The sequence below is a fragment of the Fistularia commersonii genome, chromosome 26, assembly GCF_037954325.1.
Source record: "Fistularia commersonii isolate RoL2024-O1a breed Wild chromosome 26, RoL_Fcom_v1.0, whole genome shotgun sequence".
NCBI classification, from domain to species: Eukaryota; Metazoa; Chordata; class Actinopteri; order Syngnathiformes; family Fistulariidae; genus Fistularia; species Fistularia commersonii.
In genome coordinates this window covers 1,378,001-1,389,891 of record NC_141309.1, presented here as the reverse complement: position 1 = coordinate 1,389,891, position 11,891 = coordinate 1,378,001, and the positions used below count along the sequence as shown (strand labels likewise).

Below are 11,891 nucleotides of genomic sequence, written 5' to 3'. Positions count from 1 at the left end.
AAGTGGTCTCGTCCAAAGATGGCGGCCTCCATCTGGAAACGGTGCGTGACGGCGGTGGTCAAAGTTAAACGCTTATCGCCCTCTCATTTAGGTAAGTACGTTTTACAAATGTTTACCAGAGATGCACGGATGTACCGCCCAATTGGTGTAAAAATTTGAATACTCGGCTTTTAATTCTGACTTTCACACAGATGCCAAACTAGCTAAATGTCAGTGTTGCTAAATGCCATCATGATGCTAGCTAACAGGCTAACCTGCAGCAGCTCAATGTTTTCATTATTTGTCCGATTTTAATTTAGTATAACGACTGTTTGTGTTCGCAGCACAAAGATGGTTACTTTCCGCAGCTTATACAGACACCAAACTGTGGGAGGCGAGAGAGAAAGACCCTCAGAATCTGGGTAAGACCTCTCCAAACATGTCTGCATTATAGGCTTGTTAGCTTTGACAATTAAAATATTGTTTGGGGTCCTGAATGTGAACGTCTGAGCAGCACTGAACTGCTCCAAAGTAAAGTGAGCTTGTAATATTAGTCTTTAAATTTTTTAATTGTATCAGATAAAATTTTGTCCCCAAGGAGGAAATGGTCCAGTTTATGGGTTTGAAAAGGACCGGCCATGTCCTCCAAGCTTGGCTTTATGATATTTGTGACATCCATCTATAAGCTTGGTAGCATCTCATTTTATCCTATAATCATAATGAGGTAACTCATTTGGAAATACATTTTCATTTTGAATGCTTTTCTCCATGCCTCTTGTTTAGTTTAAGACTAAAGCATTTTTAAATTGGCATTGTATTCAGTATATGCTCTCTTGAAGCTCTTCTCTATTTTCTGAATGTAAGAATAAAATCTCCTTTTCAAGTCAAGACCTTTATTGCCATGTGTGCATGTTAACATGGGTCAGGTACTTGGGATTTTGCTGGTGAAAAGCACCAAAGTATAAAATGCAAACAAGTGATGTTGAACTGCAAGCTATATTATGTGGTAAACACTGCGTAAAATAAAGAAATATCCCAAAATAGAATAAAACAAGTGATGGTAGAATTCTCCTGTGCTTGTTGTGTGAATCCTTACCATCTGTCATCATCAGTTTGTACATGGTTTGCTTTTGTCTGAAGAAATAGCAAGTACAGTGTGTGTGTGTGTGTGGTTCTGGTTATGATATGGTCTTTTTTTTCCTTTCTTGCAGGGTTGTGTGTGTGTGTGTGTGTGTGTGTTTAATGCCCATTCTTATTCAAAACACCTCATTTATCCCCTGGGGGCAATTAGGGAGTGCTTTTCAGAAATGAGTCATTATTCAGTTTTACCAAAGTGAGCAAAATGATGAATAATGCTGTCCACTTTCATGAGATGTGAGACATCAACGTTGTTTTTTTAATGTAATTTTTTTAAATGATCTATTTATGTATTTCTTTTTAAGACATCCATGTCCAAGCCTTGCCCCGCTGCTCTGGATGTATTTTCACAAAATCCCCACAGGGTGGCAGTGTAGCATTTCAACAGCGTTTAAATTTAACGCGCGTCTGGAGTTTAAACGAGAGCTAACTGATGACGAAAGAAAAAACACATATATTGGAAAAGCTCTAAAGATGTTGTAAAAAATTGCATGGGATGGCGTTTCGTGCTATTTTGCCTCGACCGAGCAAATTGTTCCACTGTGACGCACGCTTAAAGCATCTTGTTGAATAATATCCCTGATTCTGTTTTTCCTGACTTACAGCTGTGCTGGCCATCAATATGGACCGGACATACGAGAGGAATCTTCCAGTCAGCTCTCTGACTGTGTCACAGGTACGCCGCATTAAATGCTCAAGAAGATCCTTCCACGTCTCAAACTGCACAAGTCCGCTCGTCCGAAAGCCTCTTAAATGTCCGTTTACTCTTGATACCTTGTTTTTTGACAGACGTGGCCCATGTTTAATAATTCAGGTTGGTTTTTTTTTCCCTCCTAGTTTGTTGACAACATATCATCCAGAGAGGAAGTGGACCAAGCAGAGTACTACCTGTACAAGTAAGAGATGCCTCTGCACTCCCTGCATGTCCTTACATCAAACCAACATGTCTGATTCTGCCGGGGTCAATTGTCTGTTTGCTCTCGTTGTTTTTGCCCATGTCGAATGCTCGTCTTTGTTCTGGGCGACCCCCGGACCTTTCCTGTTTACGCCTCGCTCTGGAATCTGCACCCAGTCTTGTGATGAGAAGATTTAGCGTATTTCACAATCGCACGCTTGTTCGGCGTCCTGTTAGTTTTCAGCAAGGCTTCCTCCGAGGTGTAAATAGTAATTCTAAATCGCCGATACCCTCAGCCGTTTCAAATACGCAGACGTTTGTACATTAGTTCCACCTCCTGATTTATTCTGGATTAATTTTTTTTTCCCTCCCAGACGAGTTGGCAAATCACCGTTGGCTCATTAATTCAAAAATGTTTACCGCTGACTGGTGGCATTCAGTGCTGGCCGCACGGCTCTTATCCGATTGTTTACCAAAGTTCTCGGTTGTATAACGTAACTTTTTTTTTTCCTCTCTCTCTCTCGAGGTTTCGCCACAGTCCAAACTGTTGGTACCTTCGAGACTGGACCGTCCACAGCTGGATCAGACAGTGTCTAAAATACGGTGCCAGGGATAAAGCCATGTACACGCTTAAAAACAAGGTACACGACAGGTTGACTTCTGGTTTATTTATTTCTGCTGGATGATAAACAAAGCTTCAGAAGAGACTCGGCATGCTGAGGAGAAAAGCCTTTCGGTATCTTTGTGGATCAGAGACCGCCGGTCAGCGGCCTGAAGGATTACGGATTCACTTCCAACCACACGCATCAAAACCAGCGGCCCGAGCGATGCCGTGCTTTGTGCTAAAAGCGGCTCTTATACACGGAAGAAAAATAATATCATAATATTGAAATGTCCGTTTGTTTTAATGAGGAGTTGTTTAATTTCCCTCAGCCGTCTTGCAGTTTCTTGCAAATTTGAGAATGAGAACAACTTTATTAATCCCAAAGGAAATTGTTGTGCCAGAGTTTCAAGCAAAAACATAAAAGTAATAGAAATAGTAGGAAGGAGGAAGAATAAGAAATACAATGAAATATAAATTGTCTTAACTGTTAACTACAAAGATTTGAACATCTTTGTAGCTGTAGCTGCGGCTGAGGGAAGAGGAATTAAAAAGTTTTAAAAATTAAATTAATTAATTAATTTAAGAATTAAAAAAGAATTAAAAAATTAAAATTTTAATTAAAATTAAAAAAATTGTGCATTTTCTCAGGTAATTTCTTGTTATTTTGGGCAGGGATTTAACCCTCCTGGCATCCTAAGGTGGCTTTTGAGTTGCAGAATGAAACCAGTGAATTTCAAGCCTGAGAAATAAAAGAAAAGAATATTTTTCTGCCAGAATATGTTGTGTTTCGGGTGGCGCCGAGGCCCCGGCTCGGATTCCCACAGTGTTCAGTCGCTCGCTTGGATTTCCTCCGCCTGACGAAAACATGCAGGAGGTTCATCGGAGACCCCGACTGGCCCGGATGTGTGAACGGTGCAAAACCGGTCACCCTGAGTGCAGGATTAGCCGTGTGGATTATGAATGAATGAACCAATGACGTGTGGACTTGTGTGGCTCCACAGAGAAAACAGGGTAGAATCCTAAAGGTGCATCAACGCTCACATGATGTGTGTCACAATATCATGCAAACACAAGTAAATACCGACATTTCTGGACTATTGAGCGCACCTGAATATAAGCCGCACTAAATAAATCTGTGTGAAGGCCGCACTTGTCTATAAGCCGCAGGTTTCCACGTTATAACATGAGATATTTTACACAAAAACATCTTTTTTTTTAACGTTCAATTCAATTCATACTGGTAACATCCACAAATATGTACTGGAAATGCTTTTTTTTTCCAAACAGTGGCTGTAACACAGCTGATGAAAAAGATGAATAATAAACAATTTCCTTCGGGAATATAGACAATTTCCTTCGGGATAAATGAAGTTGTTCTTATTATTCTTAAATAATATGAGGGAAAGCCCATCCATTTTCTATCCCTGCTTTGTCCTCCAGCTGTTCCCTATCTTGGTCTTCCTCCTGCCCACTAAAACCGTCAAAGTCGTCTTCTTTGGCGTCGGAATTGAACGGCCTCAGAATTTCACGCACATTTCATCGATCCGAAATGACAAGGCTAAATGCTTGTTTGCCCCAAAATAATCCATAAATTAGCTGCATTGTTGTTGAAGCTGCAGTTTTCAAAGCGTGTGGAAAAGATAGCGGCTGATAGTCCGGAAATGATGGCACTGAAATAGAGTCCTGTGGAAGAAAATGTGCAGAGTGAAAGTTCACCCTCTTTCTTGTCACAAACAAGAAGAGCACATATTGTGATTTTCTGTCCAGCCGCTCGAACGTCAACACCTGATCCAAGTGCGGTTGCGTAAACAGTTGTTGTTTTTCTGATCTGTTTCTGAGGACGTACACCATATTTGTTGGCTCAAATTAAACACACCGCACCCGGGATCAAGCGTACTCCGACCCTGGCTTATCAGATTATCGTCCTTGGGTTTATTTGTGTGTGTGTGTGTGTGTGTTTCACCCATTTTAGACCCACAGAAAAATTTCCCATAACATAAATCCTTCACTTTTCTGTGTTTGTAACTTAGCTCTATTTCTAATGGTAGAAAGTTGAGGTCATTCTGCCTGAACCTCAGTGTGATGGAACTGTGCTTCTTATTTTGCAGGTCCAGTATGGAATATTCCCAGATAACTTCACCTTCAACCTTCTCATAGACTCTTACCTCAAGGACGGCGACTTCAAGAGTGAGTTATTTGAAAATATAATTTAAGCGACTTTCACCTCTCTCCAACCCCTCGTCTTCTGGACTTTTAATATTCCGCGAGGAACGTCCGATAAGTTGAACGGACGTTCTCTCCTTGGTCTTAGAAAGGGTTGAGGACGTGCCGAACTGTAGAAGTTCAAACGTAAAAAGGCTTCTTTTCGTCTTTTTCACGACGACTATTTACATTTTCATCAATGTGAGCAAAATACCGTATTTTGCGGAGCGTAAGGCGCACCGCGTTATCAGGTGCAATATCAATGACCGGGTCTATTTTCCTTCATAAGGCGCATGATAAAACATAAGGTATATAAAGCAAAAGGGTTTAGTCGAACTTTATTCATCTCGCTTTGTTCCCTGGGAAACTCGGTTTGTTCTTTTCTTGGCGCACTTCATCTGCTCGCTTCCTCCACTTCCGCTCCATTGATTCATTCATGTTGAATGGTTTGGCGGCTGCCGGATCCCATCATCTACTGCGCGACCAATCGCCTTGAGTTTGAATTCCACTTCGTAAGCCTGTCGACAGGTGTCATTTTTTTGGGTCCTCAGTAGAATTCTGTTGAAATACTGCAATTATAATAAGTGTCGGAGGTAAGTTTACTACGAACTGTTCTCTGATTGGTTGATGGACACCTGAAGTTAGTGTGAGGTTGGATCAACGCTGTATTCCAGCACGAGATAATCAGTTATCCAACGTCGTCTGATGTTGCAACACATATTCAACCAAGGACCTGCTTTAATACGACGTCTCCGTGTCAGATGGAAACGCTCTGATAATCGATCGATCGATCGAGCGGAGCGGCTTGGTCGCTCACCAAAGTCGCACTTTTAACATTTTGACAGATGTTTGAGCGCAGCGTGCCACATAAAATTGGTTGGAGGTCAGGAAGCTCAGCAAGAAATCATACAAAAGGCACACGGATGATTTTTGAGAACATATAAGGATTTTAAGTGCGTGTTATAGTGCGAAAAATACGGTATTTATCTTCCCAGTCGGATCGCTTCACCCTCATTGTTTTTCTTTCTTTCACCTCTGAGCTCTCCCAAGGACTCGCTCTCGTCATTTAAGATACCGAGGCTCCTCTGCGGGAATTAGGATGTTTTTATGGAAATGAAAGGAACATCAAATGTGACGTGAAGGTGTTCTTCAGGTGCTTGCTCTGTGGTTGAAGACGTGATGCTACAGGAGGCCTTTGACCTTCCCTCCACGCAGATCCTGTCTCTGCACGCTCTTGGCAGTTACCTAGCAACCGGACCACAACTGACTGTGAGTGAAAAGAAAAAACATGGGCGGGTGTGATGAAATCAAACAATCCTGTAATAATCTTATGCCTGGAACACAAAGCGTGTGTGTGTGTGTGCATGTGCGTGTGCGCGCACGCATAGTGGGGTTCCCTGCTTTTTCTTCACCTCCCATGTTTTGACAGTTATCTCCAGTTGTTTTTTCCCTATGAGGCCCATGTTCAAGGTTCTGCTAACGTTCTACAGAGAGTCTTATTTTCATCTTATCAGAGTTGGGTAATCCAAAATATGAACATCTCAACAACTGCCTTATCACACCCTCTTTCTGGCTTTTTTTTTTTTTTTATTATCAATTGCATTGTAGTGGAATATCTAGTACGGGGGAACCTTGACTTCCAAGTGCATCCACTGACAACACGTGTCAAACTCAAGGCCCGCGGGCAAAATGTGGCCCGCCCTCTCACTTTCTGTGGCCCGCGAGAACGTTTTAAAAAACCTGATTGGCTTAAAATGATCCGTAAGTTTCCAAGAACAGAAAAGTTGATGCAGATTTGTGCTGCAAGGAGGCGGTATGTCTTTTGTGTTATGAGGCAGCGTCGGTGGTCAACGATTATAATCTACAGCGGCATTTTGACACCAAACACGGAGCTTAGTATGCTAAAGTTAGCCTTGCAGAAAAACAACAAATTGTCCCAAGAATTAAAATCCAAAGTACTGTGACAGCAGAATGTGCTCAGGAAAGCGGCATCCAAAAACAACTGCAGCAATGATAGCTAGCTTTGGAACAGAGCAACGAGTAAACATCATCTTTTTTACATCTATTCAAAAGCATATGTAACATTTTGGATTTGAATGATTAATAAATTCACAGTTATTTTACATGAAGGAGTAGTTACATTTATCTTTATCTCAAATCTTTGTACTTAAGACCTTAAAAACACTTCATAGCGTTGACTTGATACTTTATAGTTTTATTTGTGTTTCTTATTCTCCCTCTTATTCGTTCTCTGCCGTTCGGTGACGATTTGATGGTTTTAGAAAGAGGAGCGGCTTCACTCCGTCCATAAATGGAGTTAAAAGTGTAGCGAACTGCACGCTAGATTTAGCATAGCGTTGTAGCATGAAGTGTGGAGATGCTAAGAATGGAGCACCAAATTAAAATGTAAATACACTTCATATTTCTTGACATTCTCTGTAACTATGTATTATTTATTTTCTACATTATTATTGAAGTACATTTTTCCTATTTAAAAACACATCACAAAACCAGGGGGGCTAAAACATCATTTCTAATCATTTTAAGGGTGAAATTTAATTCAAAATACAAATTGAGTTATGAGCTCAGTTACAGAAACAATCATACTTCCATCTTACTGGAATTCTAACCAAAAAAATCTGTAATTTATTGATTTCACGGACGACGACCAAAGAACCGCCGTTAGAAATGAGACGGTTATTTTAAAAGTATCAGCCTGCTCTCCTGTCCACAGGAGGGATCCCAGGAATCATATGCAGGTTCTCGGAGGTGACGTTGCGCCGCACTGTGCTCAGGTATCTGAGGAGAGGTCCTTGGGGGCGTCGCTGCTCATCTGTGGACTGAAGCAGGAGAACACGACCGGCTTCGGCGCCCGGCTGCTCGGCAACGCCTTCCTCGGTGAGCGTCGGTCGCCGTTTCCGTTCAGGTTTTGTCGGCGAGGGTTCTATTCTCCTGTTCCTTCCATGTGCAGGTAAGGTGGAGATGTCGGAGGGCATCCACGCCGTTTTCAAAGGGATGCCGCTCTCCTGGACGCGTGGATATCTGGGTCGAGCGCTGGCCGTCATGGAGAGGGTGGCCGGAGCCCCGGAGGACGTCCGGCTTTCCCCCGACACGGTGAGGTTCCGTGTGTGTTCTTGTGCGAAGGGCAAGAACCTGGATCAGAGAGGAGGTTCTTCTCCATCACAAAGAAAACAAAACAAAAACACAAATAGGAAGGATGAAGGATTCCTTTAGTTTTGCTCGACTAGAATCCCTCGACCTCCGCCGAACCCCTGGGGTTCGATCAAACCCAGGTGAAGAACCGCTTTGCTGGACCTCCGACCCCAGCATCCTTCCACCCAGATCTTCACCATCCCTCCTCTGTCTGTCCAAACCATCTCCGTCCTCCTCGCTCCACAGCTTCACCTCTGCTGCCTCCTTTTTTTTTCCCTTTGTGTCTCCAAACCTGACACCTTGGTTGCTCTCACCTCCATCTTCTCCACCTTCCCTTTTAAACTCTTCTATCCAGCCATTCCAACCTTCTCCTCCACCTTCTCCTCCACCTTGGATGTTGACCCAACTGGTTTCCTCTCATGTCTTACTGCCGCTGACCTCTCCAGGTCACACCTCCACCTCGCTAGATGTTCCTCCACCCGCTATCATCTGCAAACATCACAAAGCGGTTGCAGGTTTTTATCTCCAGGAAGAACACTTGGAACATCAACGCTGCAAATTTTTGCGATCTCCGAGCCTCCTGGGAAGAGCTTCAAGCATGGAATCGATGGATCTCCTTCACTTCTGCCCCCTGCAGGAGGGACATTGTGTCTTAGACCTTTCTTATCATCACCCCACACACACACACACACACACACACACACACACACACTCTACGGCTGCAGACTCCCGGTGAGGAGGGGAAGTGAAGCAGACACTCTTCATCTTCCATGATGGGACACACACTCGCTGTCATATTACTGTCACACACACACACACACACACACACACACACACATGCACGCAGTCCCTCTAATCTTGCCGGCGCTGTCCAATTTAATGGTTCGGCTTTATTTTATTTTTTTTTCCCGTTGTAATGGGTTATTGCGGAGCCCGAGGCGAACGTCTGCCAGCGGTGGCAGTAATGCAGACGGAGCAGGTAACGTCCGAGGACAGGCAGGATGTATGAGATCACGTCCAGGTCCGGGGGACGGACGCCTCGGGTCGCGGCTAATCTTACCTCCGCAAGATATTAAATGGCGGCTGCCAGACATCACCCTCGGCCTCTTTTATCATCCTTAAGCGTATCGGGCGCTGAGAGCGTCGACTTGGGTGGGTGAAATGGCTTTTTAATGCCCTGTACATGCGTAGAATATACAAAGTTGGTACTCTTTCGCATCGTGAAGAACTTTTGAAACCAGATGAGTAATGTCTCCGCCGCCTTCCAGCTCGGGTACCTGGGTGAGCTGCTGCAGGAACTGTCCTCCGCTTCGGACGGCGGCGGCTCAGGAGACCAGTCGGACGCCAAAAGGGACGACGTTGTGGACGAAGATGACCAAGCGGAGCGAGCCAAGCTGCCTGCGTACCTGGACAGGTTCGAGGTAGGAAACATGGAGGCTCCCTTTTCCAATGTTAGGTAGTTTTAAATGGTGGTTTGACTTGTGACATCGTTTCAGACAGCGGTGGGCCGTCAGGGCCTGCAAGGCCTTCTCTGCTGGCCTAAAAAATGAATCGGACTGATTTTAATTCTTTTTTATCCATTAAACAATTCCAAATGGTTTGTCCGCTTCCTTTCATAGCTTTTTCCCTGGCTGTGCTGCTTCCACACACTTTTTTCCATATTAAAGCATTTAACCAATCACATTTCAGCCATTATTTGTCGCCTGGCAGGGTCAAAGTCAAAGAAATCTGCCTGGAGGCCTGCAGAATCAGATTCACAGGCTTCCAGCAAAAACGAGCATCGATGAAACTTTTTCTTCGACCAATCAGATTTCGAGGTCCGACACCAAGGCCTTCTAGAAGGCTTCAGTAACACCAGCGTGTCACCTGCTATTTGATTGGATAGTCAGAGAATGTGCTAGCCAGAGCTAGCAGGCTGCAGCTGTAGCGTGTTGCACGAACACAAATAAAGTTGCGTCGATACAATAGTGATTTGTCAGCCTGTGATGGTAGACGGAAGAGAGGAAATTGATGTGGCTGCAGATTTATTGTGAAAGACAGAGAAACAACAGGGCAGGCTCAACTTGTCGCATTAGCTTTGATGGTGATAGAAAAGGACTTCTTGATGGAGCCCAAGCGCACGGATAACCTATACGACAGAGTAATTGAGCTCTTTTTAAGAAATTAGCTGAATTTTTGGTAAGTAATGTATTTCTATTTTCCAAAATAATATTGCGATTTTATGGGGATAATATTGTTACTTGTTCATCTGAGTCGCAGCTGCAGTAGGAGGTGATTTATGCTCTCCGGGTTTGTTTCTTAAGAATAAGAATAAGAACAACTTTATTAATCCCGAAGGAAATTGCAGTTTATCTTCAGCGTTTATTGTGGCTACACGACTTACCTCTGCGATGTAACGGCTCTTTAAACTGCATTATAAGATGGGTTTTTATCACCATAAAACAGTTTTTGATAAATGGAGCACGACTGAAGACCTGGGATGCGAAAGGCACGTCCCGCCACTGGTCTTAGATGACGTTCAAGTGATGCTTTTCCGGCTAATTCGCCCCTCGTCTCCTGCCCCTCCTTCCAGGAACTGAAGAGTCGGCTGGAGTCTCAAGGCAAAGTGGACGCGGCCTCCTTCCAGACTCTGGCCAGCGAACTGGTGCAGCAGAAGCTGGCGGCCGCCGAGGCCGTGGACCTGGAAGAGTACGCCGACCGGGTGCAGGACTGGGAGGCCGAGAGGAAGCGGCTGATCCTCAGAGAGCAGAAGCTGAGGCTGAAGGCCGAGGAGGACAGGCAGCAGAGGCTGGCTGCTAAAGCCGCTGCCCAGCAGGCTTAAGACGCTTTCTATCATGTTGCGTGAGTCTATCGATGTGTTTATAAAGCTTGTTTAACTTAATTAGGGCGAATTCCAATGTGCTGCGGGAATAAAAATGACCAGGTTGTATCAGGAATGAAGAGTCATGTTGGTTGTCATTGCCGGCATCCATCATCATCATCATCATCGGAGTCGTTTGACCCCGAGTGACCTCGTGTTGTGTGAACGCGCAGATCGCCCGTCGGCTTAAGACGTGCCGCGGCGCTGCACGTTCGAGGCGGTAAATAACAAAGCGACGCCCCAGATGTTTAGACGCGGCAGGGAGATAAGATGGTATATCTCTGCGGAGGATAATGCCGTCATGGGGGAACACGTAACACATTCATTCCAGCGGGAACGGCGAGGCTATTCAGGATTCAGAGTCTTGGGAATGAATGTGCGAGAACAATTGTGATTCTTAGAGAGAGAAGGCCTCTATTCACTGGAAACATTTTTCTTGGCGAGCGGAAATGCAATTTGCCAGATTAGGAACACCGTAACTCCTGGCATCTGTCAATACGGCGGTTTATTTCCTCTCTCCGTCAACCGAAAGCGGCAAAAGTCGAAGTTGCTGTCGTTTTTACTTCATGTCAGTTCGTCTTATTCAAGAGCGTCTGATGAAACACAACAACTTTGTCTGGATTTGTTTACCTCCGGATTACAACCTGATTGACACACATAATGTCCTGATACGGAAATACAGGGATGTTGCTCATCTATTAACGTCCACATGATCTGACATTTTTATAAATCTTTTTTTTTTTTCAGCTGAAGTTTAATTTCCCGCCGACCGTGTTAATAAATATCGCTCAGTAGTCGGACCGGAAATGAGCTTATCGTTGGGAAACAAACCCGCTAACTGGCTGGAACAGTGATAATCAGGTTCCTGTCAGGGGGATCAATAAGCTGAAAAAGCCGTTCAATAAGTGCTCTGGAGAAAGTGATTATCGATTGCTGTTGGACGTGAATACCTAGCAAACACGCTGAGAATCCTTTAAATCAGTTCAACTATAGACCGATCAGCCGATCGATTATCAATCTAGCTCAGAATCATGTGGTGACCGTCACCCTGCTGATAGATG

General features: G+C 44.2%; 1 protein-coding gene across 1 annotated transcript; it reads left to right on the top strand.

Moving 5' to 3' along the window:
* mrps27 (mitochondrial ribosomal protein S27) lies at positions 1-10,906 on the top strand. Its single transcript, XM_086173375.1, has 11 exons — positions 1-91; positions 324-401; positions 1,722-1,792; positions 1,954-2,012; positions 2,538-2,652; positions 4,724-4,802; positions 5,971-6,086; positions 7,613-7,715; positions 7,789-7,931; positions 9,239-9,391; positions 10,543-10,906. Exons 1-11 carry the CDS (start codon positions 19-21, stop codon positions 10,789-10,791), a joined length of 1,239 nt encoding a protein of 412 aa, XP_086029501.1. The 5' UTR covers positions 1-18; the 3' UTR covers positions 10,792-10,906.
* The last annotated feature ends 985 nt before the right edge of the window (positions 10,907-11,891 follow it).

Excerpts from the sequence above, each read along its gene's own strand:
- mrps27 (XM_086173375.1), top strand. The coding sequence starts at position 19 with ATGGCGGCCTCCATCTGGAAACGGTGCGTGACGGCGGTGGTCAAAGTT. Across the intron at positions 6,087-7,612 it reads CAACCGGACCACAACTGACT|GTATCTGAGGAGAGGTCCTT; the intron begins GTGAGTGAAAAG and ends CACTGTGCTCAG. Across the intron at positions 9,392-10,542 it reads CGTACCTGGACAGGTTCGAG|GAACTGAAGAGTCGGCTGGA; the intron begins GTAGGAAACATG and ends CCCTCCTTCCAG.